The following is an 18,560-nucleotide window of genomic DNA, read 5'->3' as shown; positions in this document are numbered from 1 at the left end:
TCAATGAAAACTAAAGTGTTAATAGAATAACATTGTAATAAGAGCAAAGTTTTCAAATTTCTGATAGAAATTCTTTTTCTGGATATGTATGATGATCTTTGTCTACCTCACTATTGATAGTATTTTGATCGTCTTTTCTAGAGTACCATTTTACATTTGTTCCACGATCAAATTTAAGTCTTCAATTAGTGTTCAGTAGTAATAAGCCAATGTACATTTTAAAATGACATTAACAGGTAAATGTCTTCATTTATGTACCTTAAGCTAGTAAAACTTGAACAGTTTTAATGAATTTTTAATACTAGCATTGAATATAGAATTTAAAATATTGCTTTATATTAAGATTTCCTTCTCAATAAAAATAATTATAGTCCTTACCCAGATGTTTTTTAAACATTTGAGGTAAAATTACTTGTATAATTGTGCTTTGAAAAAATGTTGTCCAGTATCTCTCATTCAGTAATAAGATGAATAAAGAGTAGTACTACATTTAGGAATAGGGTCTCGGTTTGTATTTCTTATAAATAGGTTTTGATTTTCCAAGGTTAATTTTTAGCAATGCAAGAATTTTAGAACAATTTAGAAAATCTTGACATTTACTTTGCATCAACTATTATGACGCTTATCCTTCCTTTATGTTTATCTAAGAAGGGGACAAAAAGGCCTCCCTGGTGGTCTAGAAGTTAAGTCTCAGCACTATCACCATTATGACCGGAGTTTGAGCTCCGGCCAGGGGGTAACCCACACGGCGCAACAGACCTCTCCTGTCTTGCCCACTGCTCAGCTCAGCAGTGTATTTCAGTAGATCTGCCTGTTCTGCTTCCCACTTTGTCTCTGACAAATCCTCTCATCGCCTACACCCCAGTTCTATGCCTCCCCGCCAAAAAAGGTGATAAAAACATACTTCTTAAATGCCAAAATAATCCTTTTTTTTCTCCTTCAGTCCTGATGGTCAGCCAACACTTCTTCCACCAGAACATGTACAGGACTTAAATTTGAGGTCTACTGGCATGCTCAATGCTATCCAAAGATTTTTTGCTCATCATATGATTGAGACCTATGGATGTGACTATTCTACAAGTGGACTGTCTCTTGATACACTACATTCCAAACTGAAAGCTTTCCTGGAACTTCGAACTGTGGATGGACCTAGACATGACACATATGTTTTATATTACAGTGGGCACACCCATGGTACAGGAGAATGGGCCCTTGCAGGTAAATTTACCTCTGGCACTTTCACGATTGTCAGATTTACAGAAGCAGAGTATGGCACCTAAAAGCTGGGATTGATTATAATAATTTTAAAAGCAATTTGTGTTTACATGAGGGATTACAAATGCAAAATTTTCAAAGGTTGAATTTTTTTCTTAAATATTCTGGAATTTATTTTCAAAGCCATTTTTAAAAATAAATGGTAAAGGTTCAATTTACTGTAACTTTCTAGGTGACACTTTATTGTAAAGAATAGAAAAAAAAAATGTGGTAAAAGCACAGCTTGGCATGGCCGTTGTTTGCCTTGTGAGAGTAGGTTTTGCCCCATAATTCAGCAGCTGTACACTCATGACCTCACCCACTTGCAGATGACCAGGTTGAACCAGAGACTGAGCTCTTTTTTCAGTGAGTTCCTGCCCTTTTCTGCCTGAGACAATCCTGGAAGACTGATTCTACCTCAGAATAGAATTAACCACCCTGGCTCTGAAGAAAATGCTATAATCCATTCCATATCAAGTAATGAAGTACTCTAAGCTGTAAGAATTTATTAATAGTCACTTTTCTAAAAAGCTCTACATTAGGAAACATAACTGGATTTTATTTAAGTTAGCAAGTGGAGAACAGATCCAGAACTTAATTATTGTGGGAATCTGCATTTGCTCTTTATTCCATACCTTTACCCACAGTGCCTTAGAATATTTAGTCGTCTTACATTTCCAGGGTTTCACATATTTTTGCCTCTTTTGCTTGAAAGTGAAAAACAATGATAATGACAAGAGAAATGAAAAACTGCTTTATAGATTATCTGTGATTAAAAAAATGTAGAAAAACAAAGCCTTTAAAAAGCAGTCTCAATTCCTTGAACTGCATCATATGGCTGTTACCATCTGAGATAAGTGTAAGCACTTTGTGCATCTGGGCCAAAAGCCAAATGCAAGATAGGTTCTGTGAAGCAACACATTAGTAATACATGGAGGCCATGTATTGAAATAATACGACTGATGATATGAAACAGATTTTTCATTGTCTTGTTTAAAGACTTAAATAAAGGAATATTAGTTATTCATAAAAATAGTAATATGAACTGAGGCCAGGATATATAACAGAGTCAAAATTCTAAATAATTCTCTAGTATGATCATTTTTATAGTTAAGCAAAGAAATGGTTATTCAATATATCTTTTGAACTGAGACTGCTGGATCTTGTGCTGGTAAATTTTTTCTAATTATAAAGTAACATATGCTCAATGTAAAAATTTTGGAAAATATAGGCTAAAGCATAATTTGAAATCCAAACACTCAGCAGGAACCACTGTTATTTTTGTAGATACACTTCTATGTCATGCTTTTTATCCTAAAATAAACATTTTCTTGTCAATATTATGGTGGAGGATTATTGTAGGCGTGATGTGAATCTATACTGCTAAGTCAGGAGTACCAATGTTACTTCAATTTAAGATTCTTTGTGAAGCAATTTTGTTATAAAAAAATGTTAAATCTAGAATTGGAAAGACTATCAATGTACCATTATTCAGAGTCAGGACTAGAGTGAGGATGGTAATTACCTGAGGCCCAAAATATGAGAGTGCTGGGAATTAAATATTTTAATGCATTATATTCAAAAATTAAAATAAATGCAAAAAAAAAACCCAATCAATGAACCAAATGTAAAACTTACTAGCTTTAAGTTTTTTAGGTCAGAAGTTTATTTACTTCAGACATTTTTATTTCTTTTAAAACTTTTGTTGTTTTTCAGGTATAAAACTGAAAAACTAGTCCATTCTAAACTCTTACTAAACTTCTTGGCTGTAGGTAGACTAGAAACCTACATATGAAGACAAGGTAATAATTTTTCAGGGTGTAAACAGCAGTTGGCAACTTTTTCGGTAAAGGGCCAGGTATGACTTTGTGGGCCATAAGCCCCCTGCTGCAACTAACCTCTGCATTGTAGTACAGAAGTAGCCATGGACAGAATGTACATGAATGTTATTTATGGAAATTAGTTAAAATTTCTATACTTGTCACATGTCAGAATATTCATTTGAATTTTTTCAGCCTGGCCACGGGGACTCTGATGATACAAAAATAAGTGGCATGCTCAGTTTGGGCCCACAAGCCTTAATTTGCTGGTCCTTTATAATTTTAACTTTATAATTAAACTTTTAAGATTTAACTTTAAAAACAATTTTCTTACATAACATACCCTTTATGTAACAAGGATGACTTTTTTCTTCACTTGAAATTGAAAAGTCTTTGAAAATTCTTCTGAAAAAATGCTTTGAATAAAAAGCTGTATTTTTTTCTTACATATTGAATTCCAGGAATTTAAAGAAAATAGACATAAGAGAATGAGTGTTCTAAACGAGAGACTTCGGAAATTAACACTGTTGAATTTTCTGTTGCTCATAGGCGGAGACATTCTACGCCTTGACACTCTTTTAGAGTGGTGGAGAGAAAAGAATGGTTCCTTCTGTTCCCGACTTATCATCGTGTTAGACAGTGAGAATTCAACCCCTTGGGTGAAAGAAGTGAGAAAAATCAATGACCAGTATATTGCAGTGCAAGGAGCAGAGATGACAAAGACAGTAGATATTGAAGAAGCTGACCCACCACAGCTTGGTGATTTTACGAAAGACTGGGTAGAATATAACTGCAACTCCAACAGTAACATCTGCTGGACTGAAAAGGGGCGCACAGTGAAAGCAGTATATGGTGTGTCAAAACGGTGGAGTGACTACACTTTACACTTGCCAACGGGAAGCGATGTGGCCAAGCATTGGATGTTACATTTTCCTCGTATTACGTATCCAGTAGTGCATTTAGCAAATTGGTTATGTGGTCTGAACCTTTTTTGGATCTGCAAAACTTGTTTTAGGTGCTTGAAAAGATTAAAAATGAGTTGGTTTCTTCCTACTGTGCTGGACACAGGACAAGGTTTCAAACTTGTCAAATCGTAATTTGGAACCCAAAGTAGAATATTGAATTCATACTACCAGTTATCACTAACTTGCCATTTTTTTGTATATTGTATTTTTATTTGTGGAAAATACCTTGCTACTTCTGTAGCTGCTCTCACTTTGTCTTTTTCCCAAGTAATTATGATATATATAAGGTGTTGGGAATAAGCATTATTTTATACTAAAAGTATCTGGGCAGTCATAAAATCGACTCTGTAAATAGATATTAAAAATAACAATGCACTTTGAGGAATGTTTGCATATGCCTCTGGTTAAAAAGAAAATACTGTTTATGCTGCCATGGCCAATGAAGAAGTACTAATGCCTTATTTTCTAGGCATAAATTAGAGAATATAGACCAACATGTTTTAATGTAAGAAAACCACCCATTTGCTTACAGATTTTTTTGTGAACATAAGTTTGAGTCCAAGACCAGTTGAATTATAGATGCCTTCTTAGAAAAGAAAAAAAAACAAGTCTGCCTGAAGTGAATGCAAAATTTGCTTATAGTCCATTCCATTCAGATGTCTTGGTTATGACCCGTTCGTTAACCAGTGTGCCAGAGAATCTCCAACTACCATTTAGATCAAAACATTCTTTGTATGGGTAACTGTAAAAGACTGGAGCCTACAAGTTATTCTTTCATACATTGTTAGGGGCCTTTCAAAGCACTGGCAATTTTAAATCTTTCTCAGGGTAACAATGTTTTTTTTGGGGGGTTTTTTTAGTGAACAGTGTTTTCACCTACAAATTCCCTCTGAATAAATTATCTGCCCTTTTGAAAAGTACTATTTAAGAAAATTAGCAATTTTTGATTTTATAGGCTGTTTTTCAGTATTCAAAAATGATTGACCCCTGTAATTTTAATGCTGTGCCATGAAGATTGTTTTTCAAATCACATTAATGATGACTTTTTTCCCCCTACTAAAGGTTATAATTGAAAACAGGTCATTTTTTTTCTTATATACAGGTAATGTATTACTTTTTGTAAGTTCATAATACATTATATAAAAAGTTATTCATTGGCAATTTTACTTAAGCATAATGGTATGGTTGCAATTTTTAAACTTTATTCAGTGTTTTGTCCGAATAAGATAGGCACTGATCAGTATATCTCCATAGAGGTCATTTACCTCCTGTTCCCTTCCAATAATCCTTAAATTCTAAACTTTGATTTCTGAGAAATAACAACTTTGATTTCTGAGAAATAACAAGAGGGAAATAGAATTAAATTGGGGGATAAATCTGATCTTTGTTGTTTAAATGGTGTGACTTCTCTCCATTGAAACCTTTTTTATCCAGCCTCAATGAGAAAATAATGCCTTTACCACTTTCTACCTGGCAACTTGAAAATTAAAGTTTCAATTAGGAAGAAGTCACTTAGGATCAGGGATCTTGTATACCACTATCTATGCAGTATCAGATTATTTCTGTGTTTTGAATATGATTTTCCTAATGCTTTGAATAAGATTTTGTTGATTTTTCCATGTAACGTTCAAATAACAGTTGAGTGTTTTAGTGTATTAAAAGTTATAGAAAAATGTTTATGTATGGTTCATAGACGGTTGATTTGAAAATTTCCAGTATTTGGTTATATTTTTATCAACATCACCCATGTGAAATTCTGTAGTATTTCATTACTATTCTACTCTTCAGAAAGAGCATAGTAGAAAAGCCGAGTGTTAATGTATAAGTACCCAAAAAAAGTTAACATTAAATAAAATCTTTTAAATTTCTGAGCCAATATTGAGCCAGTTAGCTTTAACCTAAAGCATGTCTCTTTACTCTGAGAAAGCCAAGTATAAAGGTATTTGTGCATTCTTTATAAAGTGTTATTAATGAGGTACTTAAAAGCACATTAAAACAGTAGCAGTTTTTAATATGTATCTGTAAAAATACAACCAAAAAAGGTCTAGACTAAAAATGTGACTTGAGCCAATTTAATAACCAAAAAGCTATAGAATATTCATTCTGATTAATTTTCCTACCCAAATAAACTACAGATGACTCTTACGAGATAGCATCTTAAAGCTGTCAGCATCTTTAAGCTGCCAGATTCAAAATATTTAATATGGAAACTATTATAAGCATGATAAATGGTTACCTTTAAAGATTAAAAAATAGATCTGACAATTAAAGAAACTAATTGTCTTATGGCTTTCATTTTATATGCATATATTTAGGAAGGAGTTTCTTGGAAATAGGAATTATTTGGGGGCAGAACTATACCCATTCCACTAAGAAATGGACAGCCTGGAGATATTTTCAACATGTTGATTTGTTTCCTTAGATGATAACTTGTTAAAATCACAAAAGCACTACCCTGTTAAAAACTTTGTAAAAGTATATACCAGTAAGTGATAAGTGATAAATTAAGAAGTGAACATCTTTCACTTCCCATAACTTTTCAGTTATTTTTATTTTGCTCTGATTAAACTTTTATTTGCTGGAATACCTAGATTAACCTTTGCATAGCTTTCTCTTACTCTTAATAAAAACCACAGAAGAGAATTTTTCAGAAGACCATTTTTATGACCAGTGTTTTCATAGTCTATGCTTTAAAAAAGTTGTTAAACAAAAGGCACTTGTATTTAATGCAGTAATTGTTTTTTTTTTTAAGTAAAATCTTTATAAGAATCTTATTTGTATCTGTATTTTGCTTGTAAATTTGGACTTAAATACATTTGCTGTTTTGGATATACCTTTTCAATGTTTTTTTTTTTTTTTTCCACTTTTAGAGCTTAGTCTCTTGAAGTAATGGTCTACATTACCTTTCCATGGGTGATGTGATATTATATATACATACACCAAAAGGAAATGGTTTGATTTTAAGAATGCGATAATATGTACTCAAAGTTTAGTTGTTTCTAAAACAAGACACATTCTTAACTACTGACAGATCTTGACTGTCAGTTCTTTTCAGGCAGAGGCTTATAAGTCTTGTTATTTCTGGCACATAATTACCCACAAGAGTCACTTGCCCTTAATAAGGAAATATTTAGAATATATTTTTGACTAAAAAAGATTTTTGAATAAGGATAAATTGGAGTAATGACTGTAAATTACTATAGTTTTTAACAGTCTTATGTAAGTGGATATTTTAAAATCCTCATTAATAATTCCTAGACTGCTATAGAATTAGTGAAAGGGAAACATATCTCACATTTGTAGTTAAATAGTAGTGTCAAGATCAGTGAATGAAAAACTTCCAGGCAAGTTTAAATGAAAACATAGTTGATGTCATCAAAAAGTAGCTTTTTGTGATTGAGTTCATTTTCATGACTTCAGTACAATTAAGATTGAATTATTTTCCTATTAAAAGGATATAGAGAGATTGTAAATTTATCACAAATTGAAATTAAAAAGTGATGAAGCAATTTGCCTATGCATATCAAGAGATGACACTATAAAGTCAGAAATCAGCTCAATTTTGGAATATCTTCCCTATTCACTAGTTTTAATACATAGTCAAAGGATGAAACAACTAAATAGTAATATTTGTAATAGTTTTGAGCAATTATTGATTTGTTTATTAGAAAATACCCATTTCTATTATGAATTTAAATTTAAGTGGATTTTAGTAGAATTTTGTTTCTTGGAATATACTGAAAAATATCAATCTTTCACAAATCAAAGATTTTTTAACAGTGTGCCAGGAATAAATGAACATATCTTCCTAGACCAGCAGTGTTTATTCCATGTAAGCCAGAAATGTTTTATATTAAAACATTCAATATATTGCTAAAAACTTTTGTATTAATGTTTAGTCTAAATCATGTGACTTTGGAGCCCTTATAATGACTTCTTATTCTACACAACTAGTTATTGGTAAGGAAGATGGGGTGAGGGGTATTCATTTATAACCCATCTCCACATGGACTAATAGCCATACTCCTATTTCTCTCCTACTTAGAGATAATCCTTTCTCAGCAACACTAACCTTTGACTCCTTTTTTACATAAAGCAACTATTTCACCAATAATAAAAATGACAATGGCTGCCAGCTATTGAGCCAAATAGGACTTCTCCGAAGAAGACATACAGAGAGCCAACAGGCATATGAAAAAAATATTCATCATCAGTTATCAGGGAAATGCAAATCAAAACCTCAATCAGATACCACCTCAAACCTTGTAGGCAAGGATGTGGAGAAAAATAAACTCTCATACACTGTTGGTGGAAATGTAGACAGGTCTGGCCCTTACGGAAAACATTCAGGTTTCTCAAAATATTAAAAATGGGTCTACCATATGAGCCAAGTATTCCTCTCCTAGGCATCTACCCAAAGAAAACAAAAACACTATTTCAAAGGGAAATATGCACTCCAGTGTTCATTGTAGCACTATTTACAATAACCAAGCTATGGGAACAACCTAAATGCCCAAAATGGATGAGTGTGTTTAGGTGGGTGTGGTGTGGTAGCAACAACTAAAGGAGAGATCCTATGCCTCTAAAACAGAGTTGTAAATTAATGTTACTAAATTTTTTTAAAGAATATGCATAAAAGATAGTGATTTCTTCTGTTAAAAAGGGAACTGCAAATGTGGAGATGTAGAGACAAGAATGATCTTTAAGGTGTTGGATTGGAAGTGGACGTATCATAAAGATTTAGGAATGAACATAGTAGAAGTTAATTGTATAAGCATATGTGAGTGTGTTCATGCAAATAATTCCTAGCTACGTCTACTTAGAGAATTTGCTATTACCAGAGCCTTAACAGCAATCAACACATATAAATCCCAGATCGTGACTTCTATCATTCTCCTTTATAGAGAATTTCCTGAATGTTATTCACCACTACTCCATTGGAGAAAGTATCGAATACTTCTGATTCCTTTTGCAGGAGAAGTAAAAGGACAAGATGATACTAGAATATCTGTCACTTCCAGAAAGCAAACAGTGCTCAAGAAATGATAGGGACAAGTCCAAAAGGCACAAAAGTCAGCTTGAAGAAACTTCCATCAATCAGATCTGGAAGACTTTTAAGCATTAAAAAAAATGACAGCAACAGATGACATAGTCATTGAGCAAAATAGGGAACCGCTCATACAAACCTAAATGAAAATTTTAATGAAGAACAAGAGTTATGTTAAAACAAAGAGGCCTAAGAAAAAGAGATAATGTAATAGTATTTTCTCCATTCCATACACCTGACAAAGGACTGATAGCCAAGATCTACGATAATTCATACAACTAAACAAGAAAAACCCAATCAAAAAAATGTGCAGAAAAATTTAATAAGCATTTTTCCAAAGAAGGCACACATATGGCTGATAGGCAAATGAAAAAAAAATGCTCTTCATCTAAGAAAATGCAAATCAAAACCACAATGAGATACCATCTCACACTTATGAGAATGGCCCATGTCAAAAGGACATCACGTGTTGGCAAGGGTGTGGAGCAAAATGAATGCTCAAATGGGCTATGGGGGAAATTACTGGGACTTTTGGTGTAATGTGGTAACATACATCTAAAGAATTGTGCGCCTATACTCCGAAGTCATATACATTGCTGGAAACCAGTAAATCCCCAATAAAAATAGTTTAAAAAGATCAAACACTAAAAAGATTAATGAATTGAGTCATTCAAAAGATAGGAAAGGAAGAAAAAAGGAATAAAGATCCAACAAGACAAACAGAAAACAAGTAGCCAGATACCACATGAATCAAATGAACCATTCAGTTGACTGTAATTAGATTAAATGTAAATTAACTAATAGCTTCAATTAAAAGCCAGAAGTGGTCAAGTAGATCAGTTTCTCAACCTCAGTATTACTGACATTTTGGTCAAAATAACTCTTGCAGGAGGCCGTCCTGTTCATTGCAGGACATTCACCAGCACCCCTGGTCTGTATCTACTAGGTACCAATAGAGACACCTCTCTGGCCTCAGCTGTGAAACCAAAATTATCTCCAGATATTTCCAAATATTGCCTAGGGCGTGACAAAAATCACCTCTAGTTGAGAACTACTTTAGTACATGAAAACCAAGGTTGGACAATATGTGCTTTACAAGAAATACACACTAAATATTAAGATACTCAGAGTTTTAAAGGAAAAAGATGGGGAAGATCCTTCACCATAGGTGGAACTATGGAAGACTTTAAGCATTAAAAAACTTTAAGCATTAAAAAAAAAAAATCCTAAGAAAGCTAGTGTGACTGTACTAATAGACGATTCAAATGTGAAGACAAGGGCATTTCCAGAAATGGATATATTTGATAATGATAAAAATATTTACCTATCAATGGACTTAAATGTTCATGCACCTAGTAACAGCTTCAAAATACATGAAACATAAAATTGGCAAAAATAAAGCAGCAGACTTCAGGAAGAAAATAAGAATGTTCTTTACTCAAAAGGAAAATGATATCAGTTGTAAAGTTAGCTAAATGTTGAAATTCTGAATATTAAAATTCCCAAAGCCTACAATCCCAAAAAAACAAAATCCTGAAAATGATTCTGGAAAAAGTAACCTTTAAAAAAGATATCTTTTTACATTTTAAAAGGGGATTTGAAAACCAAAAACACTTGGTGATGTGGAAGTTCCACTAATGTTATTAAACATTAAATGATGAAGTATTATTGGTTGGAAATTTGTTGAAAAAAATAGACTTATATTCACCACTAATTCTAACACAGAAAAAACTAGTACATGCTTCACTTTGGGCAACAGATGGGCCCCTTCAAAACTGTCCCTGTTTTGTTGTGTTTTTGTTTTTTTTTTATCAACTATACAATTCAATCCATGCCTCTGTTAGATCCAACAATTCTAGCTCTTAACTTGTTGATGGATTAATGAGTGAAAAAGTGAAGCACTTGAGGGCCTCCCCGGTGGCGCAGCAGTTGAGCGCTGGGTTGTGAAGCTGCCTGCGGCCTCTGCGGCGCCGGTTCGATCCCCGGCTGCTCCCCGGCCACCAGAGGAGGGTCCCACATGGCGCGCAGACCTCTCCTGCCGCCCGCTGCTGCCCTCAGCAGTGTACTTCGGTCCTTCTGCCTGCTCTGCTCCCCACTCCGGCTCTGGTGAATCCTCTCACCCTCCCGTGCTTCTGACTGTACCCAGTGCATGTATAAACAAAACACACAAATAAATAAATAAATAAAACATGCCTCTATTAAAAAAAAAAAATTAAAAAAAAAAAATTAAAAAAAAAATTAAAAAAAAAAAAAAAAAAGTGAAGCACTTGATAAATGCTCGTTTGAAAATCTGGTGAACTTGAATAGAATTCAACAGACTCCCAGACCTTAAAGACAGATTTGGAATTATGTGTGGTGGAGGCTTCTAAAAGTATATCAATGTTTTGCCAATTAAGTTTGTTATTTCCATTTTGCTGAATAATTTTGGTAGAAAATTCAGAGTAGTGAGTTGGCCATGGGAAAGAAAGAGGAAAACTTCAGTTTAAAAATGTTATTTATGTGCATTATCATTCCTTCCAGCTGATGAAATTCCATGAGATTTTTTTTCTTTTTTTTTTTAAAGATTTTATTTATTTATATGAGAACCAGGGTACAGGCCAGATGTGCAGGAGGGTGAGAGGATTCACCAGAGACAGAGCAGGGAACAGAACAGGCAGACTGACTGAAATACACCGCTGAGGGGAGCAGCGGGCGAGACAGGAGCGATCTGCTGCGCCATGTGGTTATCTCCCTGGCCGGCCGGGATAGAACCCACACTGCAGAGGCTGCGGACAGCTTCGCAGCGCTGCGCTCAACCACCTGCACCACCAGAGGGGCCCAATTCCAGGAGATTTTAATGAATTAAAATTGAATTTCTCCTAAAGAAACCAGGAAGTTACTGACTGGTTTGAAAATCATTAGGTACACAGTAGGATAAGAAGATATTTACACAACAGAGTTGCTGTTTGAAAGAATACCACTGGTATTCTTTCTGTCGAATGTGTGGTGTGTGTGTGAATGCTTGGAAAATGAAGTCCTGTGTACTCAGAGCAATACAGAAGCAAGGTACAAAAGACAGGAAAATCTAACAAGGTATATAGCAGATCAGAGAAGAATTTCAAAACAGATCAGCAGCACGAGGAAAATTAATGTGAACATTTTCTCAGAGGAGAGCCATGCCCTACAAAAAAGAGTAGCTAATCTTTGCAATAACAAGAATTCAAAATATAGTTAGTGATTGTAAAAGTTATCCAGCTCATTTGAACTGTCTTTGTGCAATTGCCCATAATCTAGCCACGTAATACACTTTTCCAAATTGAATTTTCTTTTCAGGTTTGTTCTTTTCCCTTTTTAGTTTTATCCATATTTAAATTTGCAGCAGTATTTGTTACAATTTACTAAGCTATACATTTCATTTTTGCATCATTTCCAACAATGGAGGGATAAACTGTGTAAGGACTTGTAGAGAGTTCTAAATCATTTTATGCATTTTGGTAACTTTGACTTTGTGGGAGTCCATTACTGCAACGTTGACTCTGCAAACATTGTATACCTAGAAATGTTGAAACTTCCTCAATAAATGGAGATTCCTTTTTGTCCATCTGCATTTATGAAAGATGGAATTTCTCCTGATATGTATTTTATTTGTAAAGCAACTATGATGTGTCATGTTTTTAGATGTGTTTCTCAAATAAATCCCCTTTAAAAATGTAAATAAATGTCATTTAAATAACTTTAAAGTTATTTTTCCACAATTATATTTTAGGATTTTATGCTTCAGGGATGTCAATGTTTGGGATGATGGTATTTGGGATTATCTTTGCAATTATCACCCAATGATTAAAGTGACCAAACAGGATTCACAGTAGGTTGATTTCATCCTACCCCCAATACATATCCCACTATAACAATTCCTACCATTTAATTAAAAAAAAGTTTTAATCAGGCTATTTAAATATATCCTAAGTTCAGAGGAAATAGATGGACAGATGTTTTGCAATAGACCCAATTCTTTAAAATGACAGATTTCTCAAACAACAACAGACATTCAATCAAATGTACCAAACTAAGCTTATAGTCCTGTGCAGTTATTTGTATTAAAAGCTAGCATTTGTTAAGATGTTATGCATCCTCTATTTTTCCATTTTGTGGTACACACTGCATATGCATTTCAGTTCTGCTTGGATCTTCATTTAATTCTGCTAAGAACATAGTTTTCATTTCTTGTTGAAAAAGTTTTCATTTCTGAAATGATTTATACTAGAAGACAATGTAATTACATTAAAAGACATTTTAATTTGCAAATTCAATTCTAGCTAAGATTTGTGCAAAATAAAATCTAATTTATGCCAAAGAATATCAAACCTGCTAATCAATTCTCTTTTAATGACTTCCCAGGAAGAAACCGGTATTGGTGATGATTCTTTACACAGCACAGTTATCTTTCAACCATACTGCTTTTTAAAAGTATTCGATCTATTTTTATAGACTGAAATGAGGTTTGCATTATCTATTTACCAAAAAAAGAGAACTTTGCTGCCCAAGAAAGATCTTGTTTTCCTTCAAGCCATTATTTCCAAGTACATTCACTTTTATTTCCTTCACTTTTTTTTTTTTTTTTTTTTTTTTTTACTGCTTGTCTCTTAAAGCCTTCTATAGTGCTCTGTTAATTGTATTTTACTATGATACACCATAATACTGGAGTGACTATAGCTTGTTCCAGGGCTATTACAAGAAAACCAGTTGGATAAGGAAAAAGCATCACTATTAAAGATAAAAGGATAACATACTGGTCCCTAAACCCTGTCTCTAATGGAAAATCCCATGCAATAGATGAAAAGTTATTAGGAAACATTAAACTGCCTCATTAACTTTATGCCCAAGTTGTATCAGCAATTGATTTTTAATGTCTGTGTTCATCATTTATGAGCTCCTACCACCCTTTATATATGTTTAAAATTAAACTTTATAAGGTGAACTGGTAACATGATGCTCACTGCATCATCTATATATTCAGATAATAATACTTCAGAGGAAAAACCAAAAGCTAATGAGGCAGTGTTGTTTTGTGATTCAAATTACTAATTATTACATGTCAAATGTGGCAGCTATTATTGCCACTCTATTTGAAATGACCTTAAAAACTGCCAACATATTATACAGATACTTTGCGCGGGGGTGGGGGAATCAAGACAGCACTGCTTTCTTTTATCTCTGTGGCATGGTTCAAAGTTTCTGACACTACTACACTAAGACCATCTGCAGCACAGAACGCAATCCATGGAACTATGTAGAGTAGCTTGGAATAATTTTTTTTTAGTTTTTTTATATTTATTTATGTATTTATTTATTTTTAACTCCTGATTAGTTTTTTTTTTCTTTTCTATTTTTTTTTAATTTTATTTTTATATTCCCCATACAATTGCAACCCCCCTTATAGCAGGACTCTAGAAAACTTAAATAAGGGACCAGGAAAATGAATAACTATAAGAAAGTGAAAATCAAAATCAACAAAAAACTATGAACCAGAGATACTCTATGAGGGGTAGGGGGCGGGAGGGGAGGGATTGGAATAATTTTTTTTAAAACAGAAATTACTAAGTGTAGAAAGTACGGTTTCAAACAGGATTTTTTAAGTTTGTTTGTAATTAATCTAGGGGAGAGCCAGTTAAGACTAGTTTTGCTGTTACTAGAATTAAGTCAAAAATAAATTTCCAGAAGCTGATTTGATCTGGGAGGTATTTTTTGTTTTTATCACTAGATGAGAGCTACTATAGCATTGCCATGGTTGGTATATCTGGAACTCAATTGCAGCAGGGGTATGGATATTGAGGCATCCCCTACAACAAACAACTCTTGGACAGGAATGTCTGACAATTCAAATCCATTCTGACACTATGTGGCATTAGTTTCTACTATGTAAGACACAACCACCCTCTACTCGAGGCCCTAGTGGCAAGTGCCAGAAAAACCCATGCTCTGACCCACCAGCCATAGATCACAGATCTCCACAACCTTCTCAGACTGCAGGTGCCTGTTCCAAGCCCAGATTATTATCTGTGCTTCTGACCTACGGGCTATGAATCAGAGGTTCCCAGGTTACCCTCCACAATGTTAGACTAATTCATCTGCTGAAGACTCACAAGAAACTCAGGGAACCCACTAGATCACTGATCAGCCACAAAGGACACTATAGGATACAAATCAACAGCCAAATGGAAGAGATGCACAAGGCAAGGTAAGGGGGGAAATTCAGAGAGACCATGCCCTCTCTATGCATGGCATTCTCCCCCAAATTTTAACATATTCACCAACCAGGAAGTTCTCTCAAGGCCTCTTCTCTTAGGTTTTTAAAAGGCTTCATTACATATGCATGACTGATTAACTCATTGGCCACTAGCAACTAAACTCAACCTCTAGCCTTTCTCCCCTTCCTGCAGATGCAGGGTTTGGGGGGGGTTGAGGTAGAACTAGAGGTTCCAACTGTATCCAAGTTGGTTTTTCTGGAAACAAGCCCCCATACATAGGTGTTTTCTGAAAATTATTTTCATTAACATAGCAAAAGACACCTTTATAACAGTTAACACAGGAAATTCCAAGACATTGTGGGGGGAGGGGCTGTGAAATGAAATTATAGATGAATAAATATGCATATGAGAAAAATTTTGATCATCCAAATGACTAGACATATACTTCCCACAAATCACAATATTCACATAGCCAATTTCTGTTATAAACCTTGTCATATGTTAAATGCATTTAATTCTTTCAACAATCCTATGACGGTGGTACTATTATCTGGTATTTTGCAGATGAGACAATGATCTCATCTAGATCACTAAGAAGAAAGGGGAAGAATCCAGTTTGGGTGGTCTGGCTCTGATTCTAGGCTCTTCTCTGGTCAATTGAGTATTCAAATTGTGTCTAAAATGTTCTATCATTAAAGGTATATAGAAGGATATTTGGAGGAAATCTAATATATGCAGGAAGCCCTAAAGAATCCTCAAAATAGAGCTAATCATTACTTGGATTAATGGACTTTCACTGAGTTCTAGCCTAACAAAAGACTCACCCACAGACATTCACCTACAGGCTTTCAGCCTAATAATTAATTCCTCAATTCTCTACATTATCTCATTTAACCCCCCCCAACAATCCTATAAACTATAGTGGATTTTATTATCTTTATGTAAGTCAGCACAGGAACTGCTGTGAAAACCAAGGGCAGAGGATACAGCAAACGAAAATTCTAAAAATGCCAACGGTTTATTTCTTCATTTTTATACATTTAAAGTTTTGCCTTAAAAACTTGAGACCTCAGATCAACATGAAGTCATTCTAACAGTTTCTTCTATAATAATTTTTGAATATAGATCATTCAAAAAAGTTATTTCTGCTGAGCCAGCAAGCTTCCTTATTAAGCTGTACCAATTGTGGTAGCGGTAGAGCTGGAGTGTGTGTGTGGTGTACATGCTGCGGGGATGTATACATGGCAGTGGGGTGTGTGTATGTGTAGGTGTGTGGTGGTGCTGATATGAGTGTATATGAGGAGGTGGTGGGTGGGTGCTCAAGGGAGAGTGCATGATGGAAGGAAAAAGAAACTACTTGTTCTTTGCAGCTGTCTCTCTATCTGCTTTCTGCTCCTGAAAGCATCAACCCAGCAACACTTCACACTGAAGTGGTAATAGAAACCCTCACGGAAGCCCTCATTTTGGTGGCTTCTCCAGGGACCCCTGGACCAGCTGCTTTGAGATTCCTTTGTAGGAATCTTAGTTTCAGTTCCATGGAGTTTCTTCACCAAGCTTCAAGTTCAGCTATTTGCTCCCCCAGCTTCCTCACGTTATTTTGTTTTTGCATTTTCAGTTCCTTCTTGAATAACTTTATACTTATAATTACTTATTTTATATTTAATCTATTAAATAACTGGTATGACTGCTATGTCCTTACTTGACCTTAATGGACAGACAAGTCTCTTAATATATTCATTGATGACAAGCACTTTGCCTCCTAACACAGTTACATACTCTTCCAAAGTTGTTAATGCAAAGGTCTTACTATGATTCTCAATTTTTATGAAATCCACTATAATATTTCTTTTAACAAGGAAACTCGTAAGGATCCAAGATGGCATGAGAGGAGCTTCCCTGCTTCACTGCCCAGAGGATCATCTGGGTTAACTAATCAAGTACTACAAAGAATCCTGCAGGTTGGGACAAAACCAGAACACTCCTTGGACATCACAGACTGGGCAGACTGCACCAGAAGGAACATGGAGGAGATTCATGCATCAGTGATAAAGATACGGGTAGAAAGATGCTTCAAGGTTGTGGGTGGGGCCAGGAGGCCACCTTTATAAATACAAGAGGCAGGACTGGGGAGGAGAGAGCTAAATGGTGTGACACTTGCCTGAGGGAAACATGTCTGCAGAACCTGGCGTGCTGTAGCGGGCAAGATCCCTCAGCCCCTGGGTTGGTATTGACCTCCTGAGACTCACTGGGAACACAGACAGCAGAACACTGGCTCTGGAAATGCCAGAGGGAAGGCTACTGGTGGTGTCACAACTCCAACCTGCCCTTCAACCAGAGCATTCACACCAGGAGCTTGATTCTGCCAAGCCCATCCCCCACTGATTCAGACAGAACCAACCCAATACAAATCCTGTAAGCGTGCCTGTAGGATTGAGGCTTGTGGAGAGGGAGTGTGGAGCAGGCACAAAGGACTATGGTGTTGATCTATGGCTGAGGGATCTTGGTGTGTGTGTGTGATGTGGTAACAGGCACATGAAGAATTTAGAAGGTCCTAAACCTTGAGGCATACTATTCTCACGAAATAATTAGTACACTGCAAGCACTGTTTGGCTCAGTCTGTTTTCTTAAATTCTGAAGTCAATAGGAGTTGTGAGCAGGTAATGTTCATGTTCTTCCTGTATAGGGCTATTTATTGAATATCTCTGTATCATAAACCAGATTTACAAGCAGTCATGGGAATCTACCTGCCTGTGAACTATTCAGTATTGTCTTCTTTCTCCACATATCCATTGCCTAGATTCCCAAACATTCCTGTTTAGCATCAGAATCTTCGCTACATAACTCTATTCCACCACATCTGAATATGCACATGCCAGGAAACGATAGTACAAAGACATCTGTTTCAAGATAGGACCCTAGAGAGCCTATTTTTAATTACTCTGAGGTCTGGCTCCTTTCATATAGACAAAGGTCACTTCTCATCTTTGATGACATTTCTGTCACCAGTCTTTCCATTGGAACTGCTACAAAGTCTTTCTTTGTTCCTATCACACATTATCATTATATTATCACTTCATTATCAATATTCATTTTCCCCAGCAGCACTTGTATTAATCCATTTTTGCCATCTGGACAATAAATATTAAATTTAAATTATTTTTTGTCAAATAAGTCCATTAGAATTCCTTCCTTATGTGGAGTTTTCATCTTATTAGTGTTATAGTACTGGCTTATATCGAGGAGTGAT

The 18,560-nt window shown here is 35.0% G+C and overlaps 1 protein-coding gene and 1 long non-coding RNA gene across 3 annotated transcripts in view; one reads left to right on the top strand and one right to left on the bottom strand.

Moving 5' to 3' along the window:
• Positions 1-9,300, top strand: part of TMEM168 (transmembrane protein 168) — a 36,662-nt gene extending 27,362 nt beyond the window's left edge. Inside the window, exons 4-5 of the mRNA XM_037511806.2 lie at positions 944-1,218; positions 3,624-9,300. Coding sequence (XP_037367703.1) covers positions 944-1,218; positions 3,624-4,171 — 823 coding nt within the window. The 3' untranslated portion in view covers positions 4,172-9,300. The remainder of the gene's footprint in view (positions 1-943; positions 1,219-3,623) is intronic.
• Positions 1-18,560, bottom strand: part of LOC119245829 (uncharacterized) — a 139,107-nt gene that overhangs the window by 3,239 nt on the left and 117,308 nt on the right. The gene's annotated exons all lie outside the window — the stretch shown is intronic.

The sequence above is a fragment of the Talpa occidentalis genome, unplaced genomic scaffold (genome assembly GCF_014898055.3).
Source record: "Talpa occidentalis isolate TD23 unplaced genomic scaffold, MPIMG_talOcc4v2.1, whole genome shotgun sequence".
In the NCBI taxonomy this organism is placed as follows: domain Eukaryota; kingdom Metazoa; phylum Chordata; class Mammalia; order Eulipotyphla; family Talpidae; genus Talpa; species Talpa occidentalis.
The sequence above is the reverse complement of the archived record's forward strand: the minus strand, read 5'-3'. Positions and strand labels throughout refer to the sequence as shown.